Consider the following 23,461-nt stretch of genomic DNA (forward strand, 5'->3'; position numbering starts at 1 on the left):
ACACACACACACACAAATGGAGTTCCACTCAGCCATAAAAAAAGAATGCAAGTATGGCATTTGCCAGTACATGGAGAATATCATGCTAAGTGAAATAACTCAAACTCAAACTCAAGAGTGGAATGTTTTCTCTCATATGCAGAAGCTAGAGTAAAGGAAAGGGGGCAGGATGGACAGGATAACATAAGGATAAAGGGAAGATCAGTAATGTAAGAAGGAGATGGAGAGGTAAAGTGGAAGGATGGGTAAGGGTAGGCAACGTAGGATGAATGCTTAAAAAATCATATATATGTGTGTGTGTGTGTGTGTGTGTGTGTGTGTGTGTGTGCCACAGGGAACTTCATCTTAATGCAGAAGTAGAAAGAACCAATCAAGTATAAACAAATAGACTAGCAAAAGGAATTGTAGTAGAGGAAGGAGAATGGGAAAGGGAAAGAGGACAGAAGGGAAGAAGATGGAAGGGAAAAGGGGGAGATCATGAACTAAAATTGAATTCCATGTATGTATGAGTTTGTCAGGATGACCCAACTACTATGCATAACTATAAAACTCTAGTAAAAATAAATACACTAAGCTACATCCAAACCATGAAGTACTATTCATTAACAAACAGAATGCACTATTAATATACACAATATCGTGGATAACTTCAAAATGTGTTAATGTAAAAGAAGTCATGTGCAAAGTGCTATGTTCTCTTGGCAGCTTAGACCATGGTGAAAGTGTGTGAATCAGCAAGCCTATCTCTATGCCAAATTTCTTATTCCCATGGTAAATGTGTTTAATAGCCATTATATGCAGACTTCAATAACATCACAATTCTGCTCCTATCTTTAATCAAAAACAGCAGCTTTCCAGATATCAAGCAATGCTCTGTCAAAACAGACATCTGGGAATTATTCACTGCCAGTTTGAGCTTAAATGTTAGGTCTGATCACCCCAAATCATCCACCCAACCCAATATTATCAGTGGCACTTGGTAAGCAGGAAAAACAGGCAGGAAGGAATAGCTCTCTACTACCCTTTCAACACTGGCAATTTAGTTGCAATTAACATTCTTCCAATTAAACTAATACTGTTCACCTCAAATGGGTTGGCTCTCTGGTTTTATTTGTACTGCATGTTTGCTTCATAGTTATGTGTATTCAGTTGTATAGTTGTATACATTCAAATTTATAGTTCAATAAGACTAATTTTAAATTTGTAAAAGATTATGTGACATTCTGGCAAAGGCAAAACTACTAGAGATAGAAAATATCACAGCAGTTGCCAGGGTTTGAAAGTGGGGGAAAGGGGTTGACTACAAAACGGAACTGTGGTGGTCTCACAACCACTGGCAATTGTCAAAACTCAAATTGGGGCTGGGGCTCAGTGGTAGAGTGACTGCCTCACACATGTGAGGCACTGGGTTCGATCCTCAGCATCACATGAAAATAAATGAATACCAAAAAAAATTTTTTTAAACTCAAATTATAAAACAACAAAAAAATGTAGTTTATGTAAATTTTAAAAGCGCATAAAAAAGAACACAGATGATAAACAGGTAAAGGATAACCACAAACAGGGAGAAAATATTTGCACATTGTAACTTAATGTTTTTCCCCAAAGATCAGGAACAAGGTAAGATATCTATCTGTTCTCTCCTCTCCAATTCAATATTGTACTAGAGGTCAATATTGTACCTGACCAAGGGAAAAAAAGGCATAACCATTAGAAGGGAAGAAGTAATAATTGTCTTTAATAATTGTCTTTTGTTATAGAAGACATGATTATAGAAAACTTCCCAAGGACTCAAACACACAAACTAAGTAAATTCAGCAAGATTATGGCGTATAAGGTCAATATACAAAAATCAACCATATTTCTATATATATTAGCAAAAAACAACTGGAAAGTAAAAAAAAAATTAAAAGCACTTATTGTAGTCTCAAAAAATATAAAACATGCCAGGCATGGTGGAGAATGCCTGTAATACCAGTGATTCAGGAGGTGGAGGCAAAAGGATCACAAGTCTGAGGTCAGCTTCGACAACTTAGTAAGACCCTATCTCAAAAAAATAAAAAGGGCTGGGATATATGTAGCTCAGGGTAGAGTCTCCCTGGGTTTATTTCTCAGTGCTTGTAAACAAAACAAAACAAAACAAAACAAAATTACTATCTAAAACATTCACACATAAATTTAACAAAAGATAAATTTAACAAAAGATTAAAAACTACATTAAAAACTACAAAACATGGACAGAAATTTCTAAAAGATCTAAATAAATGAAGAGACATACCATGTTCACTGGTTGTAAGATTGAATATTGTTAAAATGTCCACCCTTCCCAAATGGATATATAAATTCCACATAATCCCAACAAGTTTTTTGTAGAAACTGATAAGCTGTTACTAAGATGAATATGGAAAGGTAGGATTGATTTTTTTTCTTGCTTTCTATGCTACTTTATTTCTGCAAGGATACACTGAAATGTTGAAAGAGAATATGAGACTGGCTTACTTCTTTAACCACTTCTATGAGAATGTTAATATGTATTGTCATTCCATGTTTACTTTTGATATTCTCATTATACTATGAAACATAATAATGACGAATACAGAAAGTGGGTGATCCTGCATTCCAAGGAAGCAGAAGGTGGAAATCTGGTTCCACCAGTGAGGACAGTGGTCCTCCAGAGATCCAACTAAACTCTTAAGGAAAAGTTATAGGAATTACAGAGCAGGGACTTTGCAGTCCTCTTGAACACATGGACAAAGAGCAGACAACTACTATGTTATAAGGGATTCAATTCATCATGGTTTTGAAATGTCATGACCACATGGATGAAAGCCCCAGTACCTGCTCAGCTATCCCTCTAGAGTTTTATTGTCTCTTCTGTAGGATGAATCTCAAAACTACAGGTATGTGTGAGGGGGCTCAAATATTGTCATGCAAGTTTCCAAACCCATAAACTATTTTACTATTAATTAAAACAAAAATGTCATTAATTAAAAATATAAAAAGGACAGCAGGTTTAGTTTTGTTAAGCTTCCCTAAGTATTAACTGAGACACTGTTGCTCTGAAACAGGCTCGTTTTCTCAGGTCTGTTTATACTTTCCAAATCACCTGTATGTTCCATGTTTTAAAGTAGGAACACTCAGAAAACATGCCACACCAGGAAATCAAATGTTAGTATGCGGAAAGGTCAGATGAGAATTACCATTAAGTTCAAATGTCGATTTTCTGGAAATTTGTGTTAGTCATGTGAAAGCACAAAAGAACGGAAGGAAAATCAGAATTTTGATGAGAAAGTTAAACCATGCATTTCAGCAAGTTCTTTTTCTGCTCAGAAAAGGGTGAGCAGTGAGTTGGAGCAGATGCTGCAACTCTAGCATGTCATGTCACTACATGATGGGTCTGAGCTGAACCATGAAAGGTATTCTCAGTGGGGGCTTTATCACTTATGCTTCTTGCTTACATCATGAAGGAACTAAATGGTTAGCTGATAAACATGCAGAAAAGTCAATCTATCTAAGTTTATGTTTTTTTCATTGTAGCCATAGAGAAATGAGCTTTTGCTGCAAGGTTGCTTTTTGCTAAATCCTAATATGATCACTGTGTGCCCTTATGTGACTAATACTGTAAAATGGGAGAAAAGACAGAATGAGCAACTTTGAAGAGTTAAAAAACCACTCATTCCCTACAGATGGTGTTGGGCAGAGAGGGCAAGGACACAAAGAACATCATGCAAATTCCATTTTACAGGACAGGGGATTCTATTGATTTATAACTTTTTGACACTATCAGGACAATACACTTGCTCCTCATGAATAACAAAGCACCTGTTGGCTAGATTCACAGAGCACACTTTGAGGCAGAAGCAGTACTTGTACCAGGATTGTCCTTTACAGGCCACCACACTGAAGACTTTACCAAATCCTTCTTGCACTGGATGCAGTGCTTGGCAACTTGGACTTATGGCAAGTCACGAAGTAGAAGTCTTCCACTTTAGGGAAGAAGCTTCCAGTTCCAATGACTTGCTTGCAGCTGCTGCAGGTGAAGCAGTCTTACACCAGATGGTCCCCTTGTACTCCACATTCTGGTCTTCTGCCACAATGGCCTTGAAGCACCCTTTGCAATAGGGGGAATCCTCCCAAGTGGCACACTGTTGCACAGGATCTTGTTCTCCTTGGACATGAAGGTCTCATTGGCCAAGGGGTGAAGGCACTTGGCACACTGAAAGCAGGTGTCATGCCAGTAGCGGTTCTTGTAGTGCATCTCCTTGGAGTCAGCACCAATGCACTTGCTACATTCCACACAGGTGTTGGCACAGAACTTGTCAAAACCCTTCAGGCAGCAGTGGTGCCAGCCTTCTGCACATACTTCTTCCCCTACAAGGGGTCCCTGCAGTAGTGCCAATCCAACTTCTCATAGTACCCACTTTATAGCTGGAGGTACCTCACACTGGATGTGTGGAGAACAAAATGTATTCAGTAAGGGCTAGATACCTTTGGGAACAGCTTCCACTTGCTACCTGGGGATGCTCACCCCAAAGCTGTCTTGATGATGGCAGCTGCTACCTGCACCAAAGCCAAAGCACAGTGGCCTAGGGAACTGATTTTAAGACTTACTGTAGGACTGATTTAAGACTTACTGTACAGCTATTCTGTGTGGCCTTAATAGACATAAATAATAACAGAATAGAATACTGTACAAAACCAATCAACACACATATTGTCAACTGATTTAAAAAGGAATCAACACAATTCAAAGGAGAAAAGATAGTCACTTTAAAAAATAGTGCAGGAGCAATTAGATACCCTTATAAAAAAATAAATAAATAAACAAACTTTGCAGGGCATGGTGGGGCATGCCTATAATCCCAGCAGCTCAGGAGGCTAAGGCAGGAGGATCACAAATTCAAAGCCAGTCTCAGCAACTTAGCAAGGCCCTGAACAACTTAGCAAGACACTGTCTCAAAATTAAAAAAAAATAAAACAGGCTGGGGATGTGGCTCAGCAGTTAAGCACTCCTGGGTTCAATCAATCCCAGGCATAAAAAAAATTATTTTTTAAACCATACTACATGCCATTCACAAAAATTAATTCAAAATGGGCCATAGACTTAGTTATAAAAGAGATTTAAAACTACAACTTTTTTTGAAGAAAACTCTTCAAGGGGCTAGGTTGGTGGCTCAGTGGTAGAGTGCTTGCCTAGCATGTGTGAGGCACTGGGTTCGATTCCCAGCACCACATATAAATAAGTGAATAAAATGAAGATCCATCAACAACTAAACATATATATAAAGAGCACTAACTGTGAAAATATAACCGATAAACTGGAATTATTCAAAATTAAAACCTCTAGTCTTCAAAATAGAACATGAGTAACTAATATTCAATTCTGGTACCCATTATGCATTTTTTAAAATTTTTCATTTAACACAATAATGAAGATAAATTTGGGAAGTGATATATGTTAAAATAAATATGCCTCTTCTTCTTTAGTCCAGATAGCTACACCTTCTATGAAATGACACAGAAATAAACAGCAAGTTAGAAGCATATTTATTATACACTAACCCAACTTAAAATAGGGTACCCACCCACAAGTTGTCTATGTAACCCTGGCCCTTATGACACTAGAACATCCCTGATTCAAACTGTGAAACATCAGATGCTGTCTGGTCAGAGCCATTGGGAAGAGTTATCCAGGCAAAAAGTTACCATGAGGGAACCCCAGAAAAAGTAACACCGATGGAAAATTAAAACGTCTCAGTCTGTAAAAACAAAGACTGAATAATGTTTATAAAATCACACAAGAGCTTCGACAAGGTAAATATGTATCTGTTCACTACTTCCTAGCAGGCGCCTCCTTGACATGTTAAAAATATAATTTTCAGGCCAGTGTGGTTGCACATGCCTGTAATCCTGACTCAGGAGGCTGAGGCAAGAGAATAACAAGTTCAAGGTTAGCCTCAGCAACTTAGTGAGACACTGTCTCACAATAGAAAAATACAAAGGGCCAGGGATGTGGCTCAGTGGTTAAAGTTTCCCTGGGTTCAGTCCCTGCTACCAAAAGCAAATATACATATAATTTTTAGGCCTGGGAATGTGGCTTAGTGGTAGAACATTTGCCTGGCACAGATAAGACCCTAGATTCAATGCACAAAACACAAACATAATTTTTAGGGTAAAGAAAAGGAACTTTTAAAGCTATGATAAATTTACAAAAGTTTATTAATCCAAGCAGTTTTGTAAGTTAACAATGTAATTACAATTAGTATTTTATACTAGGTTTTACAATAGATAACTAAGGAAAATGCAAGTTATTTTATTATATACGAAGCCATCTGAATTTGCTTTTATAAAGCTTAATATTCCATTCACAAATAAACTCCACTCAATAAAACTTAGTGGAAAATTTGTATAAGTTAGGTATTACTGTAAGAATTAAATTAGCCCATTCTCTATAAAGGGCAATATGCAGATAGTTATTCAAAATTTTAATTTAGGGTTGGGGTTGTGGCTCAGTGGTAGAATGCTTGAATGTGTGCAGCACTGGGTACAATTCTCAGCATCACATATAAATAAATGAATAAAATAAAGGCCCATCAATATCTAAAAGAAATTTTAATTTATATATCCTGACTCAGGCATTCCCATTTCTAGGAATTTATTCATTGAATGAACCCAAACATGTATAGAAAGTATACACAAGTATTTTTATTAGTAGTATTATTTACAATAGTAAAAGACTGGAAACCATCTAAATGTCCCAAAATAACAGTTGAATAAATCATCCAACATAAATTCAATGCAGCCATTATAATAAGGGAGAGAGTACAGAAATGTTCTGATATATAACATTCCTCAAATTATACTTTAAAATAAAATGCAACAGGACACTGAGTATGGTACACTACCATTTATAGAGGGAAATAGGAAGGAAGGGGAGGAGTTAAGAGACAAAAGAGAAGGAAGAAAAGGGAGAAGTGGGAAAGTAGGAGGAGAAGACATATCTGTGTAGGTTTATATGAGAACAAAAAAAATCTCTGGAAAGTTTCAAAATAATTTAACAGTAAGAAAAAAACCTAGGAAGGACTTAGTTTTCACTGAATACCCTTTTTACTATTTTCAATTTATATACATATTTACATGCATACACACACGTTTTATATATATGTAAATACATATATATATGTATTTACATATATGTGTGTGTATATATATGTGTGTGTGCATCATTTACAGAAATCATTTTAAAGCTTTTCAATCCTACACATTTCAGGTACAAATTTATTCATAACAGTAAAACACTAATAACCTGAATATACATTAACAGGAGTACAGTTTAAGAAATTGTAGAATCTATCATTTAGCTGTACTTGCCCAAGTGTGCAAAGACACACACACACACACACACACACATGCACATACACACTACATACCAGGATGTTTGCCACATCAATTATAAATGAAAAGATGAAGTCTACCTAAGTGCCTATCAATAAATGCCTTTCTATATAGTCAGAATCCCATGAAGTACTGTTAAGTGGAAAAAGCAAGTTTTACATAATATAATCTTAATTTTATAAACATTTTAAAAAGACAAAACACTTTCAAAATTCCTACAGATTTCTACTAGGGATGTAGCTTAGTGGTACAGTGCTTGCCTGGCATGAATAAGGCCCTGGGTTTGATATCCAACACTGAGGGAAAAAACTAGGTATCCTAACTCCTAGAATTCAGTGCTCACCCTACAAATACAAAAGCACAGGTCTTTTAAGTTACTCTTATTGATTTGTTCAAGTTCACATTAACAGTAAAACAAAACAACAAAGCTTTGCCTTATTTTTAATCTTTTCCTCCAAATGAAGCTTCTTAGCTAACAATGGCCTAACGTTCTTTAACACTATTAAATATTCCTAAGTTGTAGCTGTCATTAAATGCCTTAGCATGAAGAATCAATATTTTAAAATATCTATGTTGTTGGTTGATTTGGGCAAAATGTCTGCAGATGCCTTAAGTTCCTTCTTCACTGCTCTATTCCTCCCCCTCCAGCCTCCACCCACTTCCTTATCTTTTCTTCAAGCCCCAGCTCAAGGACCACCTTAACAAACCCTTTGCTGATAAATCCAAAAAAATTTATCTCCCCTGTTAATGCTAATACAGCATTTACTGAAGGAGGTATTTATTCTGTATTCAAACTTCTGCTTGGTATCACTGGTGTTACTTTTAAATATGTAAATCTAGCCTCTTCCTCTAAATTGGAAGTTTCCTGAGAAGAACTTCATCTTTCAAATCCCTGTATTCCCACAGGCTTATATTATAGCACAAGTACGCCATAAAAATTTACAGTAATCACTAAATAGCACATATTATCTGCTAGACAGAACAAAGCAAATTTTGACATTAAGCCTTCTGTAACTTTATTTATTAAATTCTTAGGGAGATATTGTCCAGTTATACTCTTTCATATAACAAAACTTTTCATTACTGTCACAACGATGGAAAAGAATTTTTCAAATAAATTTTCTGTCTCTTTTTCCCCAGGTTAGAAAACAAAACAAACAAGAAAAAAAAAATGGTATGTTTTTTACTAGGTGAACAAATACAGCAATTATTCAGGAATTATTATTGGTGATTAGCATAGGCTTGATTTTTGTTGTTGTTTTTTGGTTGTTTTAGTGTTTTCCTCCATTTGCAAGAGACATAAAATTAAGAAGTTTTAACTTTAATATCCAGAAAAAAAACATTTTCCCCTAACATCTGAAATTAAGGGAAGGCATTCCCACAGTTGACTATCCTGTAAAAACAAGTTCTCACAACATTTTAATTCCCAAATATCCAAACATTTTCCTCATTCCCATGGAGACAAAAAGATATCTTGACAACCCAGGGACATAGATGCCTGTTTGAGAACATCATTCTTAAAAAGGAATTTAAGGAGGGTTGGGCTTGTGAGGCAAGTACTCTACCAACTGAGCTATATCCCCAGACTGAAAATAAATTCGGGGTTGTGGCTCAGTGGTAGAGCACTTACCTAGTATGTGTGAGGCACTGTGTTCAATTCTTAGCACTACATAAAAATAAATAAATAAAATAAAGCTATTGTGTCCATCTACAACTGAAAAAAAAAATTTTTTTTTTTTTTTTTTGGGGTGCTGGGGATCGAACCCAGGGCCTTGGGCTTACAAGGCAAGCATTTTACCAACTGAGCTATTTCCCCAGCCCCTGAAAAATATTTTTTAAAAAAGGAATTTAAGAATAAAAGTACTTTTCTTTTTCACCAAACCACTATGTATTCTTTTTTATAGACATCTATAGAGCCTTTGGAGGCCCAGTCATTTTTAAATTCTTTTTTAAAATGGTAACAAAATCTGGAGGCTGTAGAATTTTTCATAGGCAGTATTGGATTGGTAATTAGAGTATCTCTATGCACCAAGAAATCTTTGGTTACACAAAATTTTCCTGGAATGCTATTTAACAAGCTCCAAGTTTAGAAACAAACATGACAACAAATGCTAGTTCAACTGCTTACTCCACAGGAAACTCAATCTATAATATATCTTTTAGCTACCTGAACCTATCTGAACAATTCTCAACCAACTTCCATTTTTATAACTAACCCAAAAACTACCTTCCTGAAATAACTCAATACAATTCACTCTGCTCTTTCATCTGACAGCCTTTTCCAATAAACAAAGGTAACTCTTATGTCTCATTAATTTCTACACTTCAGGATTAAACTGGAATGAAGAAACAAAGAAATTAGTCCATTCCTAGAAATGAAATTTGGCCATCTTTAGTGATATGGTATCCAAACTGTTCTCCTGTTGATTACACTCTTATGGAATATGCACAGTATGCTTCTGTACAGAGAAATGGGACTATTTATTAGTCCTGGGCACTAACCTAGCAACCACATCACACTTATGACTAGTGAGTATGCAGACAACTAAAAGCCTTAGATCAATAACACAGAAGAGACCTAGCCCTATACACAAATGAACCTAATTGTTAAGAATTTATTGCCGGGGATATAGCTCAGTTGGTAGAGTGCTTGCCTCACAAGCACAAGGCCCTGGGTTCAATACCCAGCAACACACACCAAAAAAAAAAAGGAATTTATTTTCATCCCAAATAAGTTTTACCTTGCTAGTTTTGATGCAATACTCAGCCTAAGAAGATCTTTTCATTTTATAATGTTTTGTTACTCCTGCAACCTTGTGCTGTCTTTAAATATAATAGCAGTAAGTCTATTTAAGTTTATTTAAGTATTTAAGGTATTGATAATATAAGCCAGGGTCAAATATTGAGGTGTATGACATTCAAGGTCTCTCTCTTTTCTTCCCTGTTTAAGCTGTACTGAATTTGGTTTTTAAAAATATCCTATCTCTAGTAAGCTATTCTCTTCCTTTTTCATCTCTGACTACAGGTCACGCCTCAATTTTCTAGGTTTTCCTTAAGGTCTCTGGATGAATGAAATCTACTTTCCTAAACTATACTTGCAAAGCAACTAAAATCCTTTCTTAGATAAGAATGCAAGGTAGAGCATGTGTACATAAAACAATTAATGGATAAATAGATTTTCCTTCCCATGACTAAAGTCATTTCTAACTTACTTATAAATATCAAAGTTGAATGGCATTTTAAAAGTTAGCCCATAAAAGATACATTAAGGGGTTATTGTCCCACTCCTCCAAATAAGTCAAATAGATTTTGTTCTGAAGAACAGTATTAAATAAACAAATAGAAGAATTATATTCAAAAGAATAAATGTAAACTCCATTCTGGCCAGGGCCTATGTCACTCCTGGGTAGCAAGTGGGTACTTAGGGAACCACAATCACTTGGAGTCTTTCAGTAAAGTTTATTTAGTAAAGCATATTTTCATAAGCACTCAGCTTATCAGAGCAATAAAACATTAAAAAAAGGTATATCAAATGCTTTAAAAACCAAACTCATCAAATGACTATTGTTCCTTCAATTGTAGAGATGTTAATTCAGAATACCATGAAAGAATACACAAGAATTCATTGTAAGTCAGTGGGACTAAGGTCTTAGTATTTTGTCTTAAGTTTTAAGGAGGCAATGGGCTTAAGCTTAAGGAAAATCATTTCCTAGAACATTATATGACTAAGACCTTTAGAGAAATGGATAAAGTGATGGCAAGGGAAATCTGAGGCAGACTTCAAAGTTAGTACATAAATAAAGGATGGGCAAATTCAGGCTCAGTGGTGTACACCTGTAACCCTAGGGACTTGGGAGGCTGAGGGAGAAGGATCACCAAGTTCAAAGTCAGCTTTAGCAACTTAATGAGCCCCTAATAAGCAACTTAGTGAGACCCTGTCTCAAAAAATAAAAATAAAAATAAAAATAAATATAAAAAGTGCTAGAGTTGTGGCTCAGTGGTTAAGCACCCTGGGATCAATCCCCAGTATCAAGGAAAAAAAAAAAAAAAAAAGGATGGGCAAGATACCTCACTGCTTCATACTGTATCACTGACTCATACACATATCTATCTAGCTAGATTCTTTAGGCAGTACTCAGGACAAGAACATTTTTATTTGCCAGAAAATATCTGTTATTAAACATAAGAAGTCAGTTTCTAGCTCTAGTTCATCTACACTAAATTACTGTTCTTTCCCTAGCCAGGTAGTGGGACTGAACCTGTCACTTTGATCTGAGGTTTTAGAACTTAACTTCATATCTAACTATATAGAATATGGCTGAAAATCTGAATTTCCCTAAGTGCCCACAATAGAAATTATGAGATGATGAAAAAACAACAGGTACTAGGCCTTGATAAGACCTGGTGACAAAGCACTTCAGTTAGGATTCAAGAGACCCAGGTTTTCATCTAGTTTTCCTACTGGAAGTAAATCCTTACTAAAAAAAAAAAAAAAAAAGGTTGTGCTGTAGTCTAAAATGGTATAGACCCCAATTTCTAAGGAAAGTTACCTCCAATGAATATGCCATGTAACTTCTCACCCTTTCAATACATCAACATTTTAAAGTCAACTATTAAAAGACTGGTTTTTGTTTAAATATCTTCTATACATGATGTGGATTGTGGATATATTTTCCCTGATGTACATGATTATCACACAAACACAACAATATTAAACTTCAAAAAAAAAAAAATCTCCACACTTGGAGGTAAGACAATTTGGGGGAGGAATAGAAATATTCCATATCCTGATTTGGTGGTAGTCACACAGATATTCACATTTGTCAAAATTTATCCAGAAAATGCTTAACGTGGGCATATTATTTGTATATAAATTATGTTCCATAATGTTACTTTTCTCCTCAACTCCTATAACTTCTACCTCCACTATACCTCAGTTAGTATCTAATCATTTATTCATTCATGCATTCAATAAAGATTTCAAAGCAATGTGTTAGATAGTGTAGGTAGTAGCTATGAACAAGAAACAGTTCATGTTCTGTCTAAAAAGAACAGAATAAACAGGCAATCCAGAATATAGCCTGAAGCATGCGTCATACAATGGAAGTATGAAATAGGTGCTATAAGAACATATAACAAGTGCATGTAACCCAGCTCTACCATCACAGAAGCATGATATTCTCCCATGTTCTCAAAATCTAAATTTCCCTTTCTAGCCAGAACATTCAGTCATTTCAATTATATCAACGACATGACTTTTAATATCTCAAATCCCATGATATCCTCAGAATTCCTGTTTTGACTTTTTAAACGTCCCTGTTTGCCTGGATTCCAAGGTTGGATGCTACTCTAATATGCGCCTTCATTTCCTCCTCCTTCCATCCACAACCTCCAATCCCCAAGCTAGTACCAATCTTTCTAACATAAAATCACTGATACTGATCCTTAGTTACTGATTCATTTAAGAGTAAGGGCTGGGGTGGGGAGTGGTAGTTCAGTGGTAAAGCAAATGTTTTGCATGAACAAGGGCAGGGTTCAATTCCTGGCACCAATAAACAAAAAAGTATGTGAGTGTCAATAAACAATACCAATAAACAAAAATAAACAAAAAAGTAAGTGTGTGTCTGCTATATCAAGCACATATAAGGATACACAGTGAAGAGTCAGACATAATCCTTACCTTCATATAACTTACATTCTGGTGGGAGAGAGAGAGAGGCATTTCAATAAGTAATTAGAGTACAATACAGTAATTACAAATTGTAACAAGCACAAAGGAAGAAATAAATGGGGTTCTTTGACAGAGAATAAGAGAAGTCCACCTATTAGAGTATACATAGAGAAAAAGAAAAAAAAAAAAAAAGCACTCTAGGAAAACGCAACAGCAAGCATAGGTGCAGGCCTTGAAGCAAGATAGAGCCTGGGCTTATTTTAGACACAACACAGCCAGGTGTGATGATGTATGCCTGTAATGACAATGATTAGGGAAGTTGAGGCAGAAGGATCATAGATTTGGAGTCCTACTAGGCAATTTATTGAGACCCTGTCTCAAAAATTTTTTAAAAAGGGAGGGACTGGGAAATGTAGCTCTGTGGTAGAGTGCACCAGGTTCAATTTCCAGTACCAAAAAAAGGGTAGGGGGCAGGACAATGTAGCAAAAGGAAGCTACTGAAGGATTCAGGCAGGAGACATTATTATTATTATTATTATTATTATTATTATTATTATTGCACCAGGGATTGAATCCAGGGCTGCTTTATCACTGAGCTATATCCACAATCCTTCTTATTTTTTATTTTGAAATGGGATCTCACTAAATTGTTGAGGGTCTTGCTAAGTTGCTGAGCAGGCCTCAAATTTGGAATCCTCCTGTCTCAGCCTCCCAAGTCACTGAAATTACAGAACACGTGCCACTGTGCTCAGCAAGACTGTAATTATAAAGATTACATTAGTTGTTCTGTGAAGAATGGACTAGAAGATGGCAAAAACAGAAGCAAAGAAATCAGTTAAGAGGCCATTACATTGTCCAAGCAACAGAAAGTGCCTTGATTGCAGAAATGCAGACAGAATGATGTTTGTGTTCAAAAGCTATTGTGGAGGTGTCATCTACTGAGACAGGGATAAGAAAACTTTATTTATTTATTTTTAGTGGTGCTGGGGATTGAACCCAGGGCCTTGTGCATGCTAAGCAAGCAATCTACCAACTGCGCTATATCCCCAGCATGGTAAGAAAACTCTTGATCTGCCTTCCCCCTTTCTTCTAGAACCTGGTCCTTCCTCTCAGAATATGACACAACCATTGTCATAAGTGCTAACGTCAAAACCTAGGGATCCAGATGTCATTTATTTCTTCCATTTTCCTAATCCATCAGAAAGTCTTTTTGTTTCTACTATACTTCCAAACTCTCTCTCAAATTCATCTACTTCACTCCATCTCCAGGGATAATCTATCTAATGCAAGCTATTATTAAATATGGTTTGGGTTACTGCAGTGACTTCTGAATTGATCCCCTGTTTGAAACACCTATCAGATATCCAAGTGGAGATGCCAAGTGGCAGCTGAATTTATGAATCTGGAGCTCAGACGTGAGATGACTTAGAGACTGAACACATACAGATATTTAATGCCATAGAACTGGATGAAATCACCTAGACAGAGTATGTAGACAAGCAAAAGAAAAGAGGTTAATACCATGTCAGATAAAGAAGAAAATTCAGTCCAAGACAGAAGGCAAAATTCTAGCAGACTGCCCCAAATGCCCTCTGGATTTCCAATTTTTCTCAGCACTCAACCCGGACCCAATAAATCACCCTTTCCTCAAAACTAGCTCAGTTTTGAGCTAGTTGACATTGAATATTACTCTGAGCTCCTAGGTTGTTTCATTTCCAAGTCCTTACACAAAAAAGTATACACACACACACACACACACACACACACACTTCTCCTCAAAGATCTTATCCATTTCTACAGCCTCAACTGTCAATTCTATACTGATAACTTCAAATGTCTAGCTAAGTGTTATTCAAAGTGTGGCCCACAGACCAGGATTTCAGGGCATGCTTGTGGAAAAATGTAGATTCTTAAACCTCATTACTCACTGCAGACCTACAGAGTCAGTTCCTCTTGTGATTTTCTTTCTTTCTTTCTTTTTCTTTTCTTTTTTTCTTCTTCTTCTTTTTTTTTTTTTTTTGTGGTGGTGGTGGTGCTAGGAATTGAACTCTCAAAGTCTCATGAATGCAAGGCAAGTGTTCTACCATAAGGCTACATCCCTGGCCTTCCCCTTCTGACTCTTAAGCAATGGCTTTTATAATGTGACTTTACTAATAATTCATACCTATTATTTCATTCTAATTTCATATTAGGTGATGTTAGGAATATCACTAGTAGAGTCTGATTTAAAAAGAAAAAAAAGGTCCCAAGGTCTAAAAGAAGTTTAAGGAAATCAGAAATTATAAACAGGGATTGATTAATGGAATTAGTAAGATTTCCTAAATCTCTGTAATTGACTCCTTTTTATTATTATTTTTTCTCCTGCCTCCAGTGGTGATTTAAAATACAAATTATTTTTAAAATATCTAAAACTGACCATGTTTTGCTTAACAGCAAGACAGTAGTAAACAAGGAAGCAAGTATCTTACTCCATCAGTAGAATAAAATTGAAAATAAAATAGCTTTGAAAAGAAAAGAAAGTTGTCAAGTCTACTCTGGAGTCAAGCAGATAGATTCAAGCTAAAAAGAGTGGTTACGAGGCTTAAGTCATGTTTCTATCCAGTTATATCATCCTATCTTGAAATAGTATATTATCTGTGACACTAGTCTATGAGGCTGTATTACACTACCCACCTACGACTTTGCAAAACCCAAAGAAATCTGTTATTTTTTTAAAAGAGTTTGCTACATAAATTGTAGCTCAATTCCTGTACCACTGTCTCCAATTCCAAATTAGTAGAGTCCAGATTGATGAGGTTTTATTGTGCCAACTGTAAGGAATATATCAAAACTTTAAATAAATATTAGGCATCTTTAGTAATATAAAACTACAACAACTCTTCTGACCACAACATAGTTTATTTACTCCTTTCAACAAGTAAAAGCACAAACTACCTTTTTATTTTTTGAGCCAGGGTCTTACATGTTGTAACTCCTGGGCTCAGGCAATCCTCTTGCCTCAGCCTCCAGAGTACCTTGGCTTATCACTAAGAAGGAATGTTTCAGGGCTGGGGATATAGCTCAGTGGTACAGTCCTTGCTGAGCATGTCCAAGGCCTTGGGTTTGAGCCCCAGCACCCCCAAACCCCCAAAAGTTTCAGCTGCTTCTAAATTTTTCACATTTTCTCTCTCCCTATCATCTTAAATAGATTTTCATCCTACACTACAAGTAGTGAAGTGAGTATGGAGTGCTATTTGAAGTAGAGGAAAATAGGAAACACTGACCTAATGCAAACCCTTATTCCAATTTCATCCCTATTCTATCTCCCAGCTGGTCTCTCCAATTTATTGTTGACTCATTTCCACAGTTCACTCTGTTGTCTCATAAAAAAGCACTCAGTGTCTACAGAGTTAAAATACTTCAAGAATGTATCTTATTAAAACTGCAACCCAAAGAAACTTCATTAAGAGACATTTGTCACACATTTTTCTACATGCAGCTGAAAAACTGATAAAACATCATGCCATGATAGATATTGGAATGTTTCCTATATAACTCTCCACTAAACGCTTGGGGAGGGAGGGAAACATCCAGAACATTCCCTAACATTGCCCCCCACTTCTTATCCTCCTCAGTTAGCTTTCTCCCTGTGGTCAGACTACTGACTCAAATTTGCTCACTAATTCTGCCTTCCCATTCTCTCAAAATACAAGAGCAAAGTATAGATTCTGATATTAATTAATGGTATTGCGCGGACTTGGAATGTCTAGGGGAGTCCTTGCTTCACCTCTTAAAAGCAGCGACAGATGATGGGTTTCTCCATTGAGGATTGGGCCTCGTAATCTCAAAATGTTATAATGAAAGACTACAATTCCTACACCCCACATCTGGATATGACTTGACAGCAGCAACATTCCCTGCCACTACCAGATCCCACCCAGCCTGCTATGCGATACAACACCAGGTGCTGCGCCGTGGGTTCCTACCATCAAGAGGGGTTAGCACTGCGTCTATCAGAAAATGGCTTTCTCCAACCTCGCCTCAGCTCCCACATCAAACCACCTAATAACATCCCCAGTTCCTTCTACTTCAGGACTGAGACATGCATGCTGGAGCTCATGAAGACTAAGAAATGACAGTCATTACATGTCGTAGACTTGGCTGGCAGGAATGTGGGTGACGACTAACTTTTTATTCGGTGGCTTCCTTCCAGATCAATCCATACGACTTCCCCCTCCCCAGAGCCGCCATAAGGGGTGAAGCCCCGCATCCTCCTGAACGTGACAGGGAGGCACTGGGGGGAGGACAAAAGAAACTTGCCCACAGGGACTTACAGATGCCACTCGCTGAGGGGTCTGGGGCAACTCGGTGCTGACTTCCATCCTCTCCGCACCCTCGGCCTCTTCGTCCGCCATCTTAAGGGAAACTAACGCCCGCAGTTCTCGACCCCCGGCCGGAGGCAAGCGGAAACCTGTGGCCGGTCGGAGTGACGAGGAGCGACACTTTTACGACGGCCCCTGAAGTCGGGTTTGACGCAGAATAGAGGAGCGGCTTCCGGTTCGCTTCCCGGAAGCAGGCGTCACCAACTGAAGGAACTGACGGAGGCTTTTCCCCTTAATTTAGTCGTAGTGCCTGGTGACTGAGTGTGTATCTGTCTTTGGTGCTTAGATTTCTTGTGTCTACTAGAAAGAAAACAAATTCAGCGTCCATTTTGAAAGGAGGAAGCTGTCTGGGAGACCCTGTCCTGGCTGGCCGGGTTGTTGGCCTGGGGGTGTTTTGTCTCCTGACATACCTGCAGTGCTTCTCCAGAGGATACAGAATGAAAGAAAGCACTCACAGCTCTTCCACCTGTAGCCTCGGGCACTTGTACATGTGTACAATGAGTCCCAGCTTTTCGGTGGGGAGGTGAAATAATAAAAAATTGGCAACAGTCTTCTGAAGAGGGAAGATAAACTATGTTACATCTGCGTTATGGAATACCACGCAGCTCTTGAAAAGAACAAGGTCGAGAAAGAGGGCGAATCCAAAGTATGCTGATAGGTCTCTGCCGCTCTGATGCGGAATGTAGGAACTGTTGGCATTATTGGAGATAAGTTTGTGTGATTCTAGAGGAGCTTGAGTAAGAGTCTAATATGAGTATGCGACGACTCTTTAATTCAAAGAACTCTTTCTGAAAGTTACTTTGCCGTGATGAGGGAATTAAATGGGAAATAAGATTCCAGCCTAAAAAATTCGTATCAGGAATTATTCTTGGAGATACTGGGAAAAGTTGTGAATCTTGGAAGATAATTATTCTAAATATGGAGGGAAGAACTAAAATTGAAGGTTGTTTTCATAGAACAATTTGTAAGATTTATTTGATCAAAAGTTTGAAGATTTATATAAGAACTTTACTCTTCAGCAACTTCAAGATTATTGAAAGGAAAGGGGGAGTCAAAATTCTCAAAAGAATATCTTTGGACTATTTGCACATCCTAATTTTAAGTGTTCTGTCAAGTTATCTCCAAATGTTAAAAAAAAAAGGTAGATTTATGTGAAAAGATCAAGATAAGTGTGAAAAAACAAATTGCCACAAACTATGCATTTACACATGTGTGCATATAAATGTGAAGGAATAAGTTTAAAAAGGGAGAAAGCAAACTAATAAAGATCTGAAGGCCAAGACAACAAAGGATTGTAGGAGAAAAGGGGTCAGTGTTGTTTTAGCTTCATCTGTGTTGTTTTAAATGGTTTATAAAATGAATAAAAATATTTTTACCAAGGGAATCTGTTCAAGGTCACATTTTCTCTACATACTTCAACTAAAATGATACATTAAAATAGATTAATATACAAGCAGGTAAGTTAACCCATCTACTATTAAGCCAGACATTAAAGAAATTTGCAAGTATGTAAAAGATTGCCACACTTCCAGATAATTTTGTTTTTGGAATTCAGTTAATTTTCATTTAAAATGCTGCCTATGTTAACATATATTGGACTTATTATTTTAAAAGAATTGTTATATATTTAAATTTTTTATTGAATTTCTAATATGCAAACATTGACAGATATAGCCACATATACATGAGATCTCTGAGTATAAAATGATCTCAGACCATAAAATTTGGGAACCACGTTGCAGAGTCATTCTTTTTGATCAGAAAAGATATTCAAAATACAGTGTTGTGTAGAAAAATTAATATATGATTTTCATAAGACAAAAAAATGCATCTATTTTTATATTAAATGTGTTTATTGAAGAATACTAATCACCAAAATATTATGTTTGGTTATTCCCGGATTGCAGAAATGTGGAAATTTTGTTTTCTACTTTAACTGTACTTTCTAGTTTTTCTTACAACATGCATTACTTTATGTGAAAGTATTTTTTTAAAGATCTATCCATTTTTCAAGGGATACCCAATCTATCCAGTTCAAAAAGCATTTCCTTGCTCTCCTAGCCAGATGTGATGGCATCTTTCCTCCTCTTGGAGGAATTAATACCTATGTACTTAAGCCTCTGGAATAAACTTTCTGGATTTGAATGTCTATTTTTACTACTTATTGATTTTGTGAAACTTAGGAGAATTAACCTGAAATTTGGTTTCCTTATCTATAAAACAGATGTAATGAGATTGTTTTCCTCATGTGATGATTGTAAAGATTAATGATACACACCACCTACCTAAAGTCCTCAATACCTGCCTTCAATGCAGTACAGTGTCTGCTAGAGTTCACTACCAGCTATATGGACTTTTTATTTGTTCTGCATCCAAAGGCACTTTCAAATGGGAGATGGGGTAGTAGGGTCTTTCCATCGTGGAAATCTTGTTGGGAGAAGGTGTCGCCAGCCATGTGGCTAGAATTCATTTCTGCTTGGTACACTCAGGTAGCAATATTCTTTCATTAGTGTGTGTGTGTGTGTGTGTGTGTGTGTAGATTTATGTGAAAAGATCAAGATAAGTGTGAAAAAACAAATTGCAACAAACTATGCATTTACACATGTGTGCATATAAATGTGAAGGAATAAGTTTAAAAAGGGAGAAAGCAAACTAATAAAGATCATTCTTTAAGAGTCATTCTTTTTGATCGGAAAAGATATTCAAAATATAGTGTTGTGTAGAAAAATTAATATATGATTTTCATAAGACAAAAAAATGCATCTATTTTTATATTAAATGTGTTTATTGAAGAATACTAATCACCAAAATATTACGTTTGGTTATTCCCGGATTGCAGAAATGTGGAAATTTTGTTTTCTACTTTCTACTTTAACTGTACTTTGTACTTTAACTGTGTGTGTGTGTGTGTGTGTGTGTGTGTTGCTAGGGATCAAATTCAGGGCTTTGTACATACCAGGCAAGTGCTTTACCACTGAGCTACACCCCTAGCCCTGCATTTTTCTTTCAGATTATTGCTAAAAGATAGGTCTTGCCTCCTGCTCTTTGGTACTCTGGCTCTTCCTCAGATTTCTGCTTGCTTTCCAATCCTATCCCCAGGCTCCTACAGAATCTCTGAGTCACTTAAGTCCCTTCAGTAGATATATTTTTTGCTTAAGATAGCTAGAGGTGTTTTTTTTTTGTTTTTTTTTTTTGTTTTTTTTTTTTTATCATAGGTTGAGTATCCCTTAGTCAACTTAAATGCTTAGAACCAGAAATTGTTTTAGATTTTGGTTTTTCAGATCTTGGAATATTTGCATATAGACACTAAGATAGATCACAAGTCTATATACAAAATTAAATTGTTTCATATATGCTCTATACACACAGCCTGAATAATTTCGTGCATAAAACAAAGTTTTATGGTATGGAATTTTCTACTTGGGAGGTTATGTTAGTACTCAAAACATTTCAGCTTTGGAAGCATTCCCAATTTTGGATTTTCTAATCAGGAATGAACATTCTGTATTTAAAATTTAGTTTCCTAATTGATGCATTAACTATTAAAATTGTTATTTATAACATACAACACTGCTTTTTGTTACACTTTTTCATGACCTGTAGCCCTAATTTGTTTGCTCCTGGAGCACAGGAACTAAGGCCTATCCATAGAAATTCAGTTTCTTTTGCGGGGGAGGGTGTACTGGGGATTATAATCAGGGGCACTCAACCACTGAGCCACATCCCCAGCCCTATTTTGTATTTTATTTAGAGACAGGGTCTCATGGAGTTGCTTAGCACCTCGCTTTTGCTGAGGCTGACTTTGATCTTGTGATCCTCCTGCCTCAGCCTCCCGGGTCACTGGGATTACAGGTACGGGCCACTGCGCCTGGCTAGAAATTCAGTTTCTATGCTAACAACTTTAGATACATTTTTCAAATTTATCCTTTAATTTTTTTACAGACGGCATTTTGATTCATTGTACACAAATGGAGTACATAGTTTCATTTCTATGGTTGTACACAATGTAGATTCATACCATTCCTATAATCATACATGTACATAGGGTAATGATGTCTCTTTCCACCATTTTTCATACCCCCCTCCCTCTCATTTCTTTCTACATAATCTAAAGTTCCCCCATTCTTCTCTCACTCCCCATCCCCCGCCCCCATTATATATCATTCTCTACTTATCAGGGAAAATATTCAGCCTTTGGTTTTTTGGGCTTGGCTTATTTCACTTAGCATGATATTCTCCAGTTCCATCCATTTATTTGCAAATGCCATAAAATTATTCTTCTTTATGACTGAATAGTATTCCATTGTGTATATATACCAGAGTTTCTTTATCCATTTTAAAGTGTAACTCTCAAAACAATCCTTGTGATGGGAGTGCGGCAATCCTGTGTTATAGCTCCTATTATTACCATTGTACTGACAAGGAATTCCTGGCCTAAAACAGTGAAGTTGCTTGTCCAATTGCTAAGTGACAAAAATCTAGATTCAAAATATATATCTGTCTGACTTTAATTTATTGGTAACTTATTGCTCTTTTCTGTCTAGATCAGGGCAGGATTTTGGATTAGTTTAGAGCAGGATTATGGATTTTTAAAAAAATTTTTATCAGTACTGCCCCTTTTAAAAAATTAATTAATTTATTTATTTTTATTTTGTTGGAGAAGCACCAGGGATTGAACCCAGAGGCACTTAGCCACTGAGCCAATGCCCAGCCCTTTTTATGTTTTATTTTGAGGCAGGGTCTCACTAAGTTGTTTAGGGCCTTATTAAATTACTGAGGCTGGCTTTGAACTTGTGATCCTCCTGCCTTAGCCTCCCAAGCTGCTGGGATTACAGGTGTGCACCACAGTGCATGGCTGTATATGTTAGCCATGTTTAGAACTCTTTTACTTAGAATCTTCATTTTTTAAATTGTTCTCATGGTTTTCAACTCTGGCTGCATATTAGAATTGCCTAGGACCTTTTAATTTTTCATATTGAGGTAGGTGAATATAGCTCCGTGGTAGAGCACATGCTTAGCACGTGTGAGGTTCTGGGTTCAATTGCTTACCCCACCCTAAACAAATCCTTGATATTATTCACCCATGTAAGAGAAGAGCAGCCTTCCCAATTAGTCTCTCTCTTTCCGTTCTCTTCCTCAAATTCATCCTCTGTTTTGCCAGAATTACTCTTAAATGTAAATCTGTTCATGTGACTCTCTTACCTACATGAATTGGGGGAGTGCCTGTGGCTAAAATTTAACCTCTGAGCATGGCATTCAAAGCCCTTTTCAATCTGACCTGAAGTGATTTTTGCCAGGGCAACCCTCTTTATTATCCCTGACATTAAACTTCTTCCACATTATATTTCCCAACACAAACACACCATAGAGTCTTGCACCTCTGTGTACATAGATCAGTCCCTTGGCCTAGAATGTTTGTCTGTGTATTATACTGTACACTTTTACAAAATATGTATTAGCATGTTAACAACATTTCCATATCTTTAATTTTTTTTTCAAAATTATTTTAAGATTTCTGCATGGTATTGCCTTGTGTGTGTGTGTGTATGTGCCATTTTAAAAACTCCTATTGTGGAACATTGACTTTAGTTTGTTTCTAATTTTCTTATTTTTTATTTGTGGTGCAAGAGCTCAAACCCAGGGTCTTGCATATACTGAGCAAGAGTGCAGTGCTGAGTTACATCCCCAGTCCTAAATATTAAATATTTTGCTCTCATGAATGTACTTATTGATAAGTCTCTTTACTTATCCATATTTTTCTTTAGGGTAAGTAAAAGTAACAGGTCGAAAAAATGTACATTTTGATATTTTTCCTTTTTTTGTTTTTTTTGCAGTGCTGGGCATAGAATCCAGGTACTCACACATGCTAGTCCAGTGCTTTACTAGTGCTATATTCCCAGCCCTATTTTCTATTTTAATAGATAAAATAAATGATATGTGTGTTATTTTTTATTAAATTGCTCATAAGAATGTTGTGCAAAATATTTTATAAATAATGATTGCATGTAACAAGAATAATAATAAAATGAATACC

The 23,461-nt window shown here is 36.4% G+C and overlaps 1 protein-coding gene and 1 pseudogene across 3 annotated transcripts in view; both read right to left on the reverse strand.

The window, feature by feature from the left end:
- Window positions 1-17,601, reverse strand: part of UBR1 (ubiquitin protein ligase E3 component n-recognin 1) — a 159,800-nt gene extending 142,199 nt beyond the window's left edge. Inside the window, exon 1 of one of the 2 annotated variants that reach the window (XM_079127740.1) lies at window positions 17,380-17,600. In XM_079127740.1, the coding sequence (XP_078983866.1) occupies window positions 17,380-17,460 (81 nt within the window). In that variant the 5' untranslated portion in view covers window positions 17,461-17,600. Of the gene's footprint in view, window positions 1-17,379 lie in introns of both variants that reach the window. The other variant, XM_079127741.1, reaches the window with a different exon arrangement.
- Window positions 553-17,315, reverse strand: LOC306653683 (four and a half LIM domains protein 1-like; annotated as a pseudogene). Its single transcript has 2 exons — window positions 17,234-17,315; window positions 553-4,438 (listed from the first exon to the last, which is right to left on the reverse strand). The product of its transcript is annotated as a four and a half LIM domains protein 1-like (transcript).
- Window positions 17,602-23,461: the final 5,860 nt, after the last annotated feature.

The sequence above is a fragment of the Sciurus vulgaris genome (assembly GCF_902686455.1).
Source record: "Sciurus vulgaris genome assembly, chromosome: 2".
Lineage (NCBI taxonomy): Eukaryota > Metazoa > Chordata > Mammalia > Rodentia > Sciuridae > Sciurus > Sciurus vulgaris.